Source organism: Schistocerca gregaria, chromosome 8 (assembly GCF_023897955.1).
Source record: "Schistocerca gregaria isolate iqSchGreg1 chromosome 8, iqSchGreg1.2, whole genome shotgun sequence".
In the NCBI taxonomy this organism is placed as follows: domain Eukaryota; kingdom Metazoa; phylum Arthropoda; class Insecta; order Orthoptera; family Acrididae; genus Schistocerca; species Schistocerca gregaria.
Window position 1 is genome coordinate 263,340,529 of NC_064927.1, and position 18,342 is coordinate 263,358,870.

The 18,342-nt window shown below is 39.6% G+C and overlaps 1 protein-coding gene across 1 annotated transcript in view; it reads left to right on the plus strand.

Moving 5' to 3' along the window:
* LOC126284279 (dynein axonemal intermediate chain 7-like) overlaps nt 1-18,342 on the plus strand; it is an 828,882-nt gene that overhangs the window by 84,678 nt on the left and 725,862 nt on the right. The window contains exons 2-3 of the mRNA XM_049983103.1: nt 16,814-16,857; nt 17,025-17,107. Coding sequence (XP_049839060.1) covers nt 16,855-16,857; nt 17,025-17,107 — 86 coding nt within the window. The 5' untranslated portion in view covers nt 16,814-16,854. The remainder of the gene's footprint in view (nt 1-16,813; nt 16,858-17,024; nt 17,108-18,342) is intronic.

An 18,342-nucleotide genomic window follows, 5' to 3' on the forward strand; every position in this document is an offset into this window, starting at 1 on the left:
GACTCGTGACAATTTGTTAATAGGTACCAACAGATTGTGGTTTGTTCACTGTAGCTTGTGTATTATTTACACACATATTCAAGATTTGCTAATATTTTCTTCTAAAAGATTGCAGATCCTATTTTCAGCTGCTTGTAGGCTAATGTTTACTTTGTTCACAATTTGATTTTCTTTTTTCTGAATGGCCTTTTCTACTACATCTATGCATAACTTACAATCAGTTACTAACTTCTTTGCAATGGTGTTACCCTTAGCTAGCGGACCTGCTTCAGCTTGACTTATGACATCACTCAGATTTTCATTAATCTTCTCTCTCTCCTTCTTAGCACATGCTGAGTCAACTTATAATGTTGCTACCCTTAAAGTAAGCTCTTCCACAGCTATAGCTATGCCTTCACAGTCTTCGTTTAGTTTGTTAATGACAGTGGTTACCTTTTTTACTGTCAAAACCAACTGGTTTTGTGTGGTTTCAATGTTTGTGTTTGCATCTGTGATTTTCTTTATCTATTATTCTACTAGATCATGATGGTCATTAAAAGAATCTACCTTCTGTTTTACCTCTGTAATGTTACTGTTAACGTCAGAAACTACTTGATGCTTTACCTGTGTTTTCATATCATTACATTTTTCGTCGATTTCAGTGCAAAAATTTTTGGCTAAGTCATCAAATTTCTGTGAGACTGTGTCTTGCAAATCCTTGAATACTTGTTTTTGTTCTTGCTTCATTCCATGTAGATCATGTGTAACAGTGTTTTGTTGCTGTTTTACCATGTTCATATCTTGTGTAACAGTGTTTTACCAACTCTTATCCTATTCAAAAATTTTCTCCTCAATTTTTGCCTTTTTGTAATACTTGCTCCCCATCATGATTCATGCAAACAGAAAATACAGGCAATTAGGTTTAATAATTCATAACAATATCATAGACATTTCTTACTATAACAGTAGTTAACAAACACGATTAACGACTGGTGCCCAGAAGTTCTGGCACACAGGTCGACAGTGGTAAAACTCCTTAGATTTTTGTTGAAGCTGCAGGTGTCGGAGGACTGTGGGGCACCAGCACTTGTTTTAATCACAAAAATCCTCTTCCTGCAATTTTCCTCTTCACTTACTTTGATAAATAAAATGCTTGATGTGGTTTTTTAAGATTATATTATTCACTCACACATATAATATATCGAAATAGCAGTACTTCGTCTCTAAAATCACATTTCCTCGTTGTCCTTCTACCTATGAGAGAGTCTGACTGTGTCTGTCTCAAACAAAAAAAAACTATACAACAAACTGAACGAGAAAATGTTTTTGTTTGTCTGCTCCTTACCGCACATTCATAATTGACATCTTTGTCAACCCTCTAGTTATTCGGTGTTTAAATTTTTTAAAATATATATATCTTAATTTTATGGCATACTAGGGACCTTTCATCATGTACTTATACGAAAGACTGGAACTGATTGGCTCTCGGACCCACTCTGTCTAATAAGCACTGCTCATGTATGGTTGTATACATCTTTGGGCAGGTTTAGTGACATCTCTGAACAGTCAAAGGGACTGTGTCTAAGATATAATATCCACAGTCAATGTCTGTCTTCAGGAGTTCTGGGAACTGGGGTGATGCAAAACTTTTTTTACTTTGGCTAACTAAACCTACCTACACCTAAAAATTCAATGAAATAAAATCTCTTTAATATATACAATTATTATTAGAGACTGCACTAATTCTAATTTTTACTTTGCATAGTACTTTTTAATATAATGGTGAGGTTAGAGTCCTTTCACCTGGGTAGATCAATAGATATGCCCATAGATGTGGAATCCTTATTATTTCAAATAGTTCGACAAATAACAATTGCCGTTTCTTGTTCCTCTTCTTCAATAAAGATGCCTGTGGATGAGTGTGCAACAACACTCTATCACTTACAGCAAAAGTTTGTACTTTCTTTAACTTATTGTCATATTTTACCATTCTCCTTCTGGCCTTTTTGGCTGTGTTCACTAAAGTCAACTTAATCTTGACTTCCCAAGAGGGCCTATCATGTGGCACCTTTTGTAGGCTGTTCACCCACTCATTCCTTTCTTCCTTTTGAAACATCATTCCCCTGGTGTAGCTACAACTAACAGTGGACTGCAGTATGGACTGACGGATGGTTCTATGAGGTTCCAGTTTATTATCCTGTTTATTTCTTAACTTACTGATTTCTTCAATTTCCATGGAATTGGATATGATTTATTACAATACACCTCATGAGGAAACACCTCTAAATGTTACGTAAATCCCCTAATAACTCCTGGCCTTTCTTCAAAAACTTGGATATATTTCTCGAAAATGTTAATCAACTGATAATTTTGTTTGTTTTCCAATCCATCAGCTTCCTTTGTCTTTTCTTCCACTTGTTCAGCTATCCCAAGTATCTTGCTTCCTTTTACCTCTTCTGTACGTTTACATCTCCTTTCTTTTCTAATGAACTTAATACCATGCCCAGGACAGTAATTTCCAATGCTCCTTTCTTCCCTGATCAGATCAGTTTGTGCCATTTCCCCATTATCACAAAATCTGACTTTATCAGATGAGAAGTCTATTTTTAAGTCCTTCTCCCTCATAGTCTCTAATCCGATGGTACAATCTTCTATTATTTTTTGAATTACTAGGAACAAACAGCTTATTGCTGCATTTCCTATTCTTACATCTAGCAAAGATTGTATCTGGACCAGTTGCGAGCGGGTATCTAATGCTCCTATGATCTTATAGTTTCGTATTGGCAACATAGGTAACTCTGTCTTCTGGGTTAGCCAATTAAATAAATTGTTAGAGTTCGCATTTATCGAAGCTCCGGTAACCAAGATTACTCTGATCAGTATGTCTACTATTTTGGCATGGTTCGCTGATACTGGCACTTCATTAGAAACTCGTTCCCCAGAATTTATGTCTTCCATTAACTTCTCAATGATCGTCATTCCTTTGTAGTATCTAAAACAGTTTACAGGTGATTGCTTGCTCCCCATTACTCTTTTATCGACTGAACCTCTGGGGTGTAATCTGGTCAGATTCGGTTTAAATTGCTCGGTCTAGCCAGTCTGTTGTTGTCATTATCGATTGCTTCGACTATCATTGGTGGTTGTTCTCACCAGGCTTGATTATTTGTTGGCCTCGACCTCACCTCGTATACAGTTTGATTGCTTTGTTCTTGATTTCTACCTTCATTATATACAGGATTCTACCTCCTTTCAAATCGCCTCTGTCGGTTTCTGTTCTGCTCATAATTTCTTCCATTATGCTGCTGTTCCATGCAATTTACTCCATTGTTGCAACCATTATTCGTATTGGTTTAATGAAAATTATCCATTTCACTCCATTTATTCTTCCATTATTACTCTTATAACCTATACGCCTATTTTCTAATTGACAGGACTTATTGTAATTATTTCTCCCTCTTTGTTCCTCCTGTAGCAAATTGATTGAGACTACTGCAGACATGAATTCTTCCAGATTATCTTCTGAAACATACAGCAGTTTTTCCCTGATCTCCACCAGGAGCTGAGCTTTCATGATCATTATCACACTTTCGTGATCTATTGGTTGATCCCAAGATCTTGCTTTATTCAAATATTTTTTGAAGTATCTCCTTAAGTTCCTGTTTCGGTAAGAGAAGGGTTCCGGGTTATGTACTTCCTTCTTCAATCTCTCCTGGATACCTCATGACCAATATCTATTAAGGAATGCCTTCTCAAATTTTTCGTAGGTGTGACATTTGTCTAATACGTTGGTCACCCACAGAGTACCATCGGCTTGGATGTATTCTGATATGTATTTGATTCTCTGTTGATCAGACCAAGCTCGTGGTAACACTCCTCTGAATTCTCTGATATATATGACAGGATCTAATGTCTTCTTCCCCAGAAAAAAATATTTGGAATTGCCTAAGCTTTAATATTTTCTGTTCCATGATAGATCTAGTATAATCACTCATAGGTGACAAGCTTCCATATATCTGTTCATTTGGGTTTGTATCTGGGTACTGCTCATCACCCCCACAATTATACATCGAACCTTGATTTCTACCTTTATATCTCCACTGTTGGCTGGCTTCCTTTCTTTCTTCAGTAGTGGTCTCCCTCTCAGTTCTTCTATCCTTTGAGTGCATGTTTGCAAATTCTGTGTAACTTCTCCTTCGAATCTTTGGAACTCTGTTCCTATCTGCTTGCAAACTTCCTTCAACTCTTTATCTATTTTGTGAGGTAACGGTAGGCATTCACTCACTATATTCTCTACCTTGATACCTTTATTAACATACAATATCACCTGCTGTTTCTTATCCACTACCCAGTCATCTAATTGTTGTTTTATTGCTTAAACTGCTGGTTTTTTTCTTGGAACTTTTGTTCCATTTGCCCTTCACATCTGGACACTAATTCTTTTACTGTTGAGGCCAAGTTTTGTACCTCTACTTCTACCATTTTTTGTATCCCCTGCATGATTTCAGTTTCACTGTTTACACTGTTTATTTCAATCGGAAATTGTTTGTGGGTTTGCTTCATACTCTTTATTTCTTTACTGATTTCTGTCTGTTCATTTGTCAAAGTACTCACGTCAGCTAATACTTTGACAAAAATCTTCTCTTGTGGGCAGTTTGTTCACTTTATTGGTTGTAGCATTTACTTTCTCAGCTAACTCTGCCTGTTCTGTAACTAAATTACTCTCAGTGGTGGTCATATTTGTTACTTTAGCCACTATTTTGGCCTGTTCCACAGCTATGGTTTCTACATTTGCAGAAATAGCCACCTGCACTGCTGACATATTCGCTTGCTCGGCAAACAGTTTTGTCTGTGTAGCAGACATGTTGGACTGTTCCGAAGCTAAATTGTCAAATGTTGTTGAAATATTTGCTTGCATAGCAGACATAGTCATTTGAATAGCAGACATGTGAAACTCTTCTGTGGCTAAACTAGCTACGGTATTCATCAAAAGTTTAATTTGATTTAAGAGCTCAGCCATAGGATCTTCGGATTCTCCTTGGCCAGCATCTACCATTTGCCCTGGGTTTTGTTCATCACCAGTGGGTTGCACATTCACTTCCTGTTCCATCTGAATTTTAAACTGTTATCTGGTTTTAACCATAAGAATTCAATTATTCACTATTCTTTTAATCACTTTACTCTGGACACACTTCAGCTTTACCCCACAAAAACATACCCCAGAATATCTTTCCACAGTTGTGAACACATAAAAAAAAACATATCACTCTGCATATACTAAAACATGTAATAAATAAATCGACAAATACCAGACTAATGTGTGCAATGAGTTAGCTTGTCATTCTTGTGCTTGCCTTTACTGCAGAGTAGAACCGCATGAAGTTCATATGTGATGGACCCGCATTGTCATGGCTGTCTGATGTCAGATGTAGCTCATATAGAATGATTCCATCAGTCATACATGAATTATTCAAAGCACAACATTAGCACACATACATAACATCAAATAAACATTTATCACAACAAATCACAATACATACAAATATTACATATAACTGAATGATCAGGTATTTATTTGTTTGTGATCATGAAATAGTTGAGAGTGTCTATGTTTCACTCCTTGTAGGTTCTGTCACATTTTAGCCATTTTTATAATATTGCTGCTCAAAAGAAGAAATTAATGTTTTAAGCTGGTAATATTAAACTTGTTGTTATTGAACTAGTGTGTGTAGGGTCTTTGTTTGCATATTTGTGAAAGACAATATCTCGATTGGTATCAACTACTCCCACAGCATAAATTAGTTTGTACATGTAGACAAGTTACTCTCGTGGTGCAGAAGCAGCTGCCAACTCTGATGGTTGGCTGTAAAATTCTTGAAATGTAAGTTCTATAGGATCTTCTCGAATTGGAACACTGCCATTTGCATTTGGTCATTTGATGATTGTCTGCAAGAGAAATGAGTTCTTTCTAGCAGAGAAAACTTCCAATATGCTTTTGACCATGTTATTGAAGCAAGTCCTACAGCAAACATGGACCACCAAATGTTTGAAGTCCTATACAAGCTTGTAGTACATAACAGTTCATCACAGACTCCTTTGATCAAAATTAAATATGCACAATTACCTTTAAAATGCAACAGACTGTATTATGCCCATTACTAAACTACACATTAACACTACATATCACTTGTGATTCTCAAAAAACACAAATTGTAAAACAATCACTCACCATGGAGCAATGCTAAGTCAAGGAATAAATATTTTGCTCACACAGGCAAAACGCACCACCTCATGATATATATTAACTTTAAACTAATAATGATAGGCAGGTCATTGAACCAATCAGTTGATCTATTCCTGACTCCTACCCACTAGTATGGGCCAAGGGATATTATAGAGGTTTGGGCGGGCAATGGAACATCACTTTAAGAGGGGTGTAAAAGACCTTGGATGGGATGTCCCTCATTTCAGGCTATGATAATAGACTATATAAGCCCTGACAAAGGATATGATTCAGTTGTTCCAATCCAGGGTGGTTTTGGGTGTTGAGGGGCATGCTCCTTTGTAGCTGGTTCTTAGGACTGATGGGCAGATTAGGGGCATGTGAAGATATGATACGAGAAATCTGTTTGTGTACTAGGTTTGTGGGGTAGTGCCTATCTTTTTAGGCTATTGTGAGAGCTTCGGCATATTGAGAAATGGAGTTCTCATCACTGCAGATCATGTCCATAGGTGGCGAGGCTGTATGGCAGGGATTGTTTGGTATGGAATTGATGATATCTGTTGAAACACAGATACTGTTAGTCACAATAACCAGCTACAATAAGGTGTCCAGGATTGTTTCGGGAGCATGTAGAAGATGGGTGTGTCGACTGTAAGGGTGAGGAGGTAGATGGACTGGGGAGAGGGGTTCTGGGATGGGCCTAAGAAATTGATAGTTGCAAGTACCTGGGTTTCACAATAAACAGACTTATGTACTATACGAAATGATCGTATGGCATTGTTGGCCAGGAGACCCCATGCAGGGTGTTCAGCCACCAAATTGCAAGTCCTTTTTAGCTGACGCCACTTCGGCGACTTGCGAATCAATGATGATGAAAGACACACAACACCTAGTCATCAGGAGGCAGAAACAATCCTTGACCCTGCTGGGAATCGAACCCGGGACCCTGTGCGCGGGAAGCGAGAATGCTACTGCAAGACCACTAGCTGTGGAATCATATAGAAAGTCACATAGAAAAGACTGGCGCAAAAATAAGCAGTAAAGTATTTTTAATGAAGAAAATGTCCCAAACAGTTAATGTTAAAGATATGCTATGGACTAATTCATTCACATTTATCTTAGTATGTAATAATATGGGGTAGGGCAGAAAATGTGCATATGAACAGACTGTTGAAACTGTAAATAAATAAATGAAGTAAATCCAGATATATTGGAAGGCTATCACAAAGAGAGTCCTATAAAATCAGATTCAAAGAATGTAATATTATGAATGTACCCTATAAGTATATATTTAAAACTGCCATGTACCTCAAATTAAAATTGTACACCAATACTAAACAGAGAACTACATATAATTATGGATAAAAAGTGACCATCACATCAATAGTACCGGATTACAACTGGCTAATAAAGATCCTTCTAAAACAGTAAGTAACATCAGGTTACCAAGCAGTTTAAAAATATATAAAATCATTACAAATTTTCAAAACAAAACTCAAAGAGTATTAAAAAACAGCATGATTGTATAGTGTTAAGGAACATTTTAAGAGCAGTCCAAAAGAATTAAAAAGAATTTTCAGTAGTAAAGCAATATCTTGATAACTGTGCTACATATACTGTATCAATGAATGAAATCTTTTCTTATGTCTCATGCCTTCATAATATAAAATAAAAAAATAAAATAAGAGTTTATGTGCTCGAATTATAATTAACACAGTGGCTGAAATTGCAAATGTGTGCCGATGTATCCAGTATCGCTCTAAACAGTAATCAAAGGCTCAATAAATAAATAAATTTTAGCAGGGATTGGCAGTTAAGGGGAGTTGGAACACATTGAATTGTGACAATGAATTTAGTGACTTGGCTTCCTGGTATTTCAGGGACCACTGTAGCCATTGTCATGAAACTTTTACAGGACATTAAACTGTATGTTCTGAGTCTACTGAACTACAGTAATTGCACCTTAGCCACTGCTTTTTAGAAATACAATTTTTTAATTACATGGTTGAAATTTTACGTAATTTTTTTCTATAGTATCCTAAATAATTTTAATTATACATAGCATTATGTTTTTCTTTTAGATCAGTAGACTCAGGATATGTATGTTATTACTCCCTGGTTTCTGAGATTTAGGGAAAAATGTAACTTTTCAGGAATGACTTCTAAAGTTTCAAAAGGCTGTAACTTACTTCATAAAAGCTTATTTTTTTATTTTAGTTTTAGTCACTCAGAAGCATCCTGCACCATACTGCATATCATCCTCTTGATATTTTTCCAAGTTTTTTCTTCTTTTTCTTCTTTCTGGACTCCTTAGTTCCCAACTGTGCTGCATACTCTGCGTTACCAATGTGAACCTTGTCCATTTGTTCACGTTTTCTGAGTCAGTCTGCTCTAGGATTAATTCCCATTTGCTGTAGCACTTTCACCCTACCAATGCCGCCATCATTAAAAGCAATAATAGCATCACTGGACCCCCACTTTAGTGTCTTCATTCCAACAAAAACATTTTTTGGTAAGTGGTCCATGTAAGATTATTGAATGACTCATTGGGATTTTGAGTTGGACTGTGCAGACACTTCTTCAGTAATTCAGGATTTTCCAGGTCTCTGTAAATAGGTTTTTGATATCCATGACTGGTGCTGGGATGGAATGTTTATGGCTGTATGAAGTATTTGAGTACTGGATATTGCGGTAATTGCATCATGAATCAGGTCCAGGAGGACAAAGATGGTATACTGGTTTTTTATCAGTTTACAGTCTGTGGGAGAAGGTGGCCCATACTGCCTGCTTCATTTTCAACAAATCCTCAGTATTATTTCTGATGCCCAACCCATCAATCATTTTGTCTGTCAGTCTGCCACTTATGGTTTTACCATCAGAAAGTTCCTTGTGTCCCAAACTTTGTTTCAACTTCTTCAACCTGGTGCCCATCCTCTTCTGGACATGACCAACACATTCCAGTTTTGTGACAATCTTCTCACCATAAGGCTGAGTGGCTACTATACTGTTATATGCTTTTGAGTCTTTATGACCCAAGAACTTAGTGTAACACACTCCCCTTTTGTTCACAGATCAACTAAAAATTTCAATAGCTGCAAAGGTCTCCATACAAATACTTGTTCCTTAATAATTTCTGTCACAGATATGCCCTTCTTCATTTACTCTTATAACAAAGTTTGGTTAAAATCTGGAAATCTATTACCTTTCCAGTATCCACACTGGTCACTGTAGCAACAGAATTCTTAGAACTGTAGCCACGCTTCTGCCAAGTGCCATCAAAGCTACTGGTATGTCAGTCATACCATCATTTATTTCAACAGCTTCGTTTGCAGCACCCTTCATTGACTCACATGCAACAGATTCCACAGCAGCTCCAATAAATCCTGCATACTTGTTGATTTTACAAGGTGGCCATGGCATATTCATTATGGCACACATTGTTTCTGCTGCAGTGTGTCCTTTGCCAGTTGCCCTCAATCCATAAAACAACCTAACATTTACTTCAAAATAATTATCTTTACACTTATCACAATTCCAAAATGAATGAGTATATTTACCAACTGACACAATTAATGATAAGTTTCCTGGTTGGTCCATTTGATACTTCACTGTTTTCATGTAAACTAGCTGGACACCTCATATCTTACACCCTTGTTAGGATGTGCAAATCTATCAGAATATAACCTAACCTACCATTTACATCACTTTTGTTTTGAGAAAACTGTGTATCACAACGTTTTATTTCAATCTTTGAAGCACTAATGGGTGTTTCTGTAGATACTGACAAGTTTGCCTGTATTTCATTGTTTGTAACTTCACAAGTGACATGCTGAACACAATGTTTCCCTTTATTTGAAAATCTTCTTCTTCTTCTTCTTCTTCTTCTTCTTCTTCTTCTTCTTTAGGATCCTTCTGGATCATGTGTGGCTTGTTTTTCACATATTGTTTCTTCCCAATACCTCTTTATTCTCTTGCTTCTTCTGTTTCTTTATTCTATTTTTAAGACAATTTTGATTTTTGTGTCTGGCCATGTGTGACCATCCACCAACCATTTATACCTTTCCCTGTCTTGTACTACTACCTGCAGATTTCTTTCTTTTATTTCTACAGCCCTCCCATCATCAATGACTTCCTTCGCCCAGTTGTTTCCCATATGACATGTGGCATTTCATATCTTCTTAGTCAGCCTCCCCTCATATATCCTCATGACGTGCCCAACAAGTTGTAACCTCCTCCTCCTCCGTATCTCACTCGATATGGGTTCAATACTTTCATACAGTTCCTGCTGTGTTCTATGTATCCAGATATCCTCACGTTTTTTGTGCCCCATATGTATCTGAAAATTTTCCGCTTCTCCTTCTCCAACTGTATACAAGCTCTCTTGCTGAGTGTGATCATTTCTGATGCATACAGAGCAGCATTTCTTACAGTTGCTGTGTATTGTCGCAATTTGGCATTCTGTGACAGATTTTTCTTGCCATATGTTGTTTTCACTGCAACCGAAGCTTCTGCAAAATCTGTGCCCTGTCTACTGCACTACAGTTGCTCTGTATGCCACCTCTTATATTCTCCCCCAGATAATGAAAACTGTTGACTTTCTCAACCACTTGGCCATCAATCTTCCAGTCAGACGCAGTGTTCAATGTCTTGGTCTTCTTATATGTAATTTTCAGTCCGACCTTTTCTGCTGTTTTGGCTAGATTTTTTACTGCTGTCTTTGCCTCTTATTCTGTCTCATTTAACAATGCCGTGTCATCTGCAAATGCCTGGCAGTCCAATGTTGCATTATGTTTGACCTTGTACCCTATTTGCATGTCTTTGATATTTGTGCTACTGTTTAGTTGTCTCCACTGTCTCACTACTTCATCCAAATCCAGGTTAAATAAAATTGGTGACAGTCCTTCCCCTTGACATACTCCTGTTTTTATTTCAAAGCCGTCCGACAGTTTACTGTGATGCCTGATTCTGGCAATAGTGTCGCTTAATGTTTCCTTTATTATTGCATATGTTGCAGCATCCAGTCCTCTATCTTCTGTCAACAGAATGTCACTATTATATATTGCAGTATCCAGTCCTCTATCTTCTGTCAACTGAATGTCACTATTATATTTTTTCCTTTCCTGCATCTGTGTTCTATTATCATTTTTATTGCAAATATCTGGTCTGTACCGTTCCCCCCTTTTCGAAAGCCATACTGGTATTCTCCCATCGTTGGCTCCAGTTGTTCTTCCACTCTGTTCAGCAAGATTCTTGACAAAACCTTGTACCCTATGTTTCAGAGAGAGATGCCCCTGTAGATATCCAGTACTTTCTTGCCCCCTTTCTTGTGTAGTGGTATTATAATGGCTTCTTTCCAGTCTATGGGTATTTTCTTATTTCTCCATATATCCATTATTGTGTTGTACATACTTCCTTCTATTTCAGGCTCACCCCACATGATCTCTTCAGCACAGATACCACCATTGCCTGATGCCTTGTTGTTTTAGAAGTTTTTAATTGCGTCTGCTACTTCTGCCCTGGTGGGTGCATTGTCTAGACTACCCTGATTTTCGTCCCTAGAGCATAACTGTGTCCACTTTACTGTCGGTGCTTCTGCATTCAGCAAAACCCTAAAATACCTAGCCATTTCCTCGCACTGCTCTTTCTCACCAATTTTTATTGTGCCGTCTTGTCTTATTATGAATGGTTCTTTTGCCACGGAGCCTTTAATTCTGCTTTCCATTTCTCTGAAAAAGACTTATGATTTGTGTTTCTTGAAGGCTGCGTTAGCTTCTTCAAGTTTCTCATTACATATTCTTCTCTTGCCATTTCTGATCATTTTGCTAGCAATTTTTCTCACATTCTGGAAGTTCAACCAGTCTTCTTGTCTTATTTGAAAATACCATGAAACCAATGTTTCTTAAAAGCACTTCATTTTGGTATCATACTTTACTTTTTGAGAGTTTACCAATCTAGACACTCCATGGCTGGTCCTGGTGGATGTTTGAGCCCTCCCTCGGGCATGGGTGTGTGTGTTTACCCTCAGGATAATTTAGGTTAAGTAGTGCGTAGGCTTAGGGACTGATGACCGTAGCAGTTAAGTCCCATAAGATTTCACACACATTTGAACATTTTTTAGACAACCCCTGTGGGTCCAGGGGTTAGAATAGGCTCAAGGAATTCCTGCCTGTCGTAAGAGGTGACTAACAGGAGTCTCACACTTTCCGGTCCTATAAGTTCAGGTCCTATTTTATGATTTGACCTAACACTTTCCAAATTCTACAGAAGTGTAGGCCATACGGGGAAGGATGCCTTATGTGGTGCTTGAGTTATCCATAGTTCCCTTAGATTTGACCTATGAACCTCTTGTCATGGCTTTGCATCTCTACCTGCAATTCAACTATTTGGGTCAGGACACTTTCTGTAATATGTCATCTTCTTCCATTGTCTCCTGTCCTCTTTCACCCCCATGAAAGTATTGGATACTCTGCACCCAATATCCAGCACGGTAGGCAGTCTGTTGTGGTGGGGCTGACATGTACCCATTTGGTGGTAGCCCCCTGACAACACAGAGATTACACTGCTGATGCCTGAGCTGTCAACTCCCCACATATGCCAAGGATTAGATGTCTGTCTTCCTGGGGCATCATGACTCCTGGCAATGGCCATCATTCCAGGTCACCGTTGCTGTGGCTGTGTGGCGCCCGTGGGGAGATCCCCTGATCGGAGTGGGTGGCATCAGGGCAGATGAAACAATGAAGTGGACTAAGTCATCTTCTGCTGGTGACCGAATGGCATCAGCAGTTTCTAAGAAGGCCAAGATTGAGTACAATGCTGGCAGATATGAACCTAAATTGTTTCCCTCCCTTGCTACACCATGGGAGGAATGTAGGGCAACAGAAAGAAGAGAGCCATATTCACCTCGGTATTTAGTCTGTAGCGGAATAGATGGGCACTCATTTCTACCTATGAAGCCTCAATTTTTTGTTGAACATCTTGAGGATAATCTTGGAGAAGTGGCAGCACTGTCCAAGATGAAAAGCGGTGCAGTCTTGATTCAGACAGCATCTCCAGCCCAATCCCGGGTGTTACTCACTTGTGACCAGCTGGGTGACATTTCTGTTACTGTCACTCCCCATAAAAGCCTCAACATGGTCCAGGGGATTATTTTCCATTGCGACTTCCCCTTGCAGTCTGGTGATGAGCTCCATGCCAATCTAGAATGGCAGGATGTTCATTTCATCCTGTGCATTTACAGGGGACCCAAAGACAACAGGGGTTCATTGCCTGAAAAGGTCAAGGTTATGGCTTACTGATGTGATGTTAAACCACACATCACTCCCCCTATGCAATGCTTTAAGTGCTGGAAATTCAGGCACATGTCTTCCCGCTGCACTTCCAATGCCACATGTTGAGACTGCAGATGTCCACTGCATCCAGATACTCCCTGTGCGCCTCGTCTCATTTATATCAACTGCGGAGGGCAGCACTTCCCCTGCTCACCAGGCTGCACAGTACTCCAAAAGGAGAGGAAAATCAAGGAGTACAAGACCCTGGACCAGCTGACTTACCAAGAGGTTAAACATAAATTTGAACGATTGCACCCCGTTCGGTTGACATCGACATACACTGCAGATACATTACCATTGCGATCACAAGTACAGTTGCACCACTCTCTGTACCATGAACAGTGGGCCCTCAAGGCCTCCAGAAGAAAGCCCCCCCCCCCCCCTCCCCCAAACACAGGGGACATCGGTCCCATCCCATCAACTGGAGGAGCAACAGCCTCCTCTGGCTCCTCTTGTGTGGAACGGGTCCGTTGGGGCCCTCTCTCCCATGGTCTCCACTAACGCCACAGCAGACACTCACCAGTGGCTGAAAGGAGCCAAAAGCTGCTGGACAATGAGCTTCACACTCTTCCTCCATGCCTGAAGCTACTTCAGAGAAGTCCTCCCAGCAAGCGAGAAGCAAGAGGGCAAGCAAACAAAGAAGTCTGCTAAGAAAAAGGACCCTCCAGTGGCCCCAACACCACCTCTCCATATCAATTGTGCACCTGGTGATGAAGTGGAGATCTCAGCATCCCCTGAGCACCTGCATCTCACTGATGCCTCATCCACAATAGGAATCGATACAAATACTCAATCAGTGGCAGCAGGTGACCCTGAGTTGTAACCTGCCTCCCTGCATGATTCATGCTTTCCCAGCCTCATGATAACATCATCCTCCAGTGGAATTGCTGTAGTTTTTTCCACCACCTGGCTGAACTACGGCAATTGTTAAGTTTTACACCTGCTTTCTGCATTGCCTTCCAGGAAATCTGGTTCCCAGCAATGCGGACCCCTGCCCTTCATGGCTATAGGGGATATTACAATACCTGTAGTGAATAGAGTGTCAGGTGGAGTTTGTGTCTATGTCCTTAACTCAGAATGCAGTAAACCTGTGCCCCTTCAAACCCCTCTTGAAGCTGTGGCTGTCAGGATAAGGACGACCCAGGAAATAACTGTCTGCAAAGTATATCTTCCTCCAGATGGTGCAATACCACTGAACACATTCGCTGCACTGATTGATCAACTCCCTAAACCTTTCCTACTTTTGGGAGATTTTAATGCCCACAATCCCTTGTGGGGTGTCGCCATGCTTAATGGCTGAGGTAGAAGGTCGAAAATTTACTGTCACAACTTGGCCTCTGCCTCTTAAATACAGGTGCCCCCACATATTTCAGTGTGCCACATGGCACATATTCTACCATTGATCTCTCAGTTTGCAATCCTGGCCTTCTCCCATCTATCCACTGGTGAGCACACGACTACCTGTGTGATAATGACCAGTTCCCCATCTTTCTATCACTTCCCCAGCATGATGTCCATGGATGCCTATCCAGATGGGCTTTAAACAAGGCAGACTGGGAAGCTTTCACCTCTGCTGTCACTGTTGAATCTCCCCCACATGGTACCATTGTTGTGGTAGTTGAGCAGGTCACTAGAACGATCATTTCTGTTGCGGAAAACACGATCCCTTCTTCTTTAGGGTGTTCCCGGTGAAAGTCAGTACCATGGTGGTAGGCGGAAATCACTGAGGCCATTAAAGAGTGTCAGCGAGCTCTACAGCAACATAAGCAGCACCCTTGCCTAGAGCACCTAGTAGCTTCTAAATGGCTCCATGCCCACATTTGCCAGCTTGGGTGCCATATGTCACCTTCCCAAGTCTGGACAAAGATCAGATGTGTTTGTGGGTAGCAGGCCCGACAGGTGTTACTGGCATTAACATCAATGGCACGTTATCTACTGATGCAAGTGCAGTTGCCTAACCCTTTGCTGAGCACTGTGTTTGAGCCTCCGTGTCAGAGAATCATCTACCAGCATTTCGCACCCTCAAACGGCGGATGGGAAGGAAAGCCCTCTCATTCACTGAATGTCACAGTGAACCCTATAATGCTCCATTTACAGAGTGGGAGCTCCTCAGCATCCTTGCACATTGTCCTGACACAGCTCCTGAGTCAGATTAGATTGAATCCACAGTCAGATGATCAAACATCTCTTATCCGACTACAAGCAACATCTCCCAATCATCTTCAGCCGGATCTTTTTATTTGTAATGTTAGGTGTTTTTGCACTTTGAGCCTTGCTTGCATCAGGAAAAAGGGCTGATGATCCTCTAGTTTGGTCTCTTTATACCCTAAAGCAACCACTTGTGCACTTTATATGCAGACAAAACAGTTCAAGTATTACTGACACCATTTATAGTGGTACTCAAAGCACTTGTGTCAAGTGTGGGAATCTTTTCATCGCTATGTGAAATACATGGCAGATAGGATAACACGCTGGAATACAAAAGCAACCATTACCATCGCCAGTGTGTCATAGCTAGCCTAGATTTACTTCTGGAGGAAGTTAAGTGTACTACATCACACACAGAATATTAGCTTTTCTTATTAAAATTTGAACAATCTAAAATACTCAACTTGGAAACAGTCCATATCCACAGGAAAGTCACTATGTATTTGTTACTGCCACTGAACACTATAGCTATCATCACCTGATACAATACAGAATGACAATCAAATCTGAATGTTCAATTGACTATAAACTTTGATACCACAGTTCTGTTTAGTAGTTCTGTTAGGTAAGAAACCAAATCAAAGCTGTCATTTTAGATGATGATTACAGAGTGGGCTGATGTAAGTAAGCTTGATGCAGTGGTGGCAGATGGAAACTTTGAGTGTGTGTCTATGCTGACAGCTTTCATCTGTCACTGGTCTGGCAATGACTGTTTGTAGCTTGTGGTGCTGTTATGATGAAGCAATCTACTAATCAATATTCTAAGAATTTGATCTGAGCTGTTGGCGTTGACAGTTCTGGGTGTGTGAGGTGTGCTTGCTTGTGTGCATTTCTCTTTCTTTTTCTGACAAAGGCTGTGACTATTAGCTAATGTGTAACTGTCTGCAACTGAGCATGTCATCTTTATGGTAAGTAGCAATCTATCTTTTCCTACATTGTTGTTATTTGAATTCCATTTGTTCATAAGCTTACTGGATTTATATTTATATTTGTAAGTTTCATACTCTATGATTCATTTATTGATCGTAAAATTGGTTGTTTTATCATTGGATGCTCATCTTTGATTCAAATGTTACAGATATCTGCTTAACAACATCCAAGTGAAGTTCTAATTTCAAAATGGTGGGTAGACATAATGAATATTTTTAATATTTGAACTTGTATATATTTGTGCTAAATGATTGGGCCTGAAATATCATATAAAAGGATATAAATATTCTAATATTCACAAGTATATTTACTGAGAAACTGTTTAGAAGCTGGCTTAATAATGTGTTTTTTGCATCTAGCCTCCCAAATTGTCAAAAAAGCAGAAGAAGATGTTGGCACTGGAAATGGCTGATAAAAAGAAACAGGAAGCAGAGAAAGAAAGGTAAATAAGACAGTTCTTTGTCATGTCATAAAAATCCTATTCTATGTTACCATGTCCATATTAGAGGTCTACAATATATGCATCTGATTGTAAACAAAATTTTTGCCTCTATCGTTGGATAACATATCATTCGTTTTTGTGCAATTATTTGTTTTTATTGAGCTTTTTGCTATACAGTAATAATGTTTCGTAAGTCATTGTCATTCCCTGTCAGAACAGTTTTTGTTTGATTTATTTTTTTATTTTTAAAATTTTGGTATATTTGTGCCACTCAATAGTATGTACGCATGACTTAAAATCTGTTATTGAAAAATTTACATTATGTATAATTTTATTGGTGGTTCCAGCTGTTGAGAGATATCCAGCCTGGATTTCCATTGTTGATTTTAACTTTGAAAGTAAAATAGAAACTTGAATTTAGGAATCCATCAAATAAAAGGGGATAAAGTTACTTATCATCAAGAAAGTAGCAGCATGATGTTGTGAATGTTGCATTTGGCATTACCTGTGGTGGAGGAGCCAGTTGTGGCTATCAAGCAGTAAGTAAGTGCGCTGAGGTAGCAGAATTTTGTGGCAGCATAACAGAAGCTTGCAACAATGGTGGCCTTCCTGAAGCAAGTCAGGTGTCAGCTCCATAGTGCAACAGCCATTAGTTGGCATGTGCTGCATGTGGCCCAAGGCACATAATGGCTCTAAGCACTATGGGACTTAACATCTGAGGTCATCAGTCCCCTAGAACTTAGAACTACTTAAACCTAACTAACATAAGGACATCACACACATCCATGCCCAAGGCAGGATTCGAACCTGCAACCGTAGCAGTTGTGCAGTTCCGGACTGAAGCGCCTATAACTGCTTGGCCACCAGCGGCCGGCTCGAATGTGCAGATGCCCAAGTTGAAACCAGGAGCCTCAGGGACTGGCTTGAGCAATAGACAAGGGCATCCAATAGTAGACCATGTTTGAAACCTGCAACAATCAGGACTACCTGTGGCTCTTAGACCAATGACCAGATGCTGTACATAATTGATTATGCTCCTTAGTGGGGCTGTAGCTGCTTGGCTGATCACTTGGATGGAGACGGTGCCAATCAGATGCACAGCACTGTTGAAATGGCACTAATGGCTGAACAGGGAGTACCTACAGTGAGGTTACAGAAGTCATGGGAAACTTCCTAATGTCATGTCAGACCTCCTTTTGCCTGATGTAGCGCAGCAACTCTATGTGGCATGGACT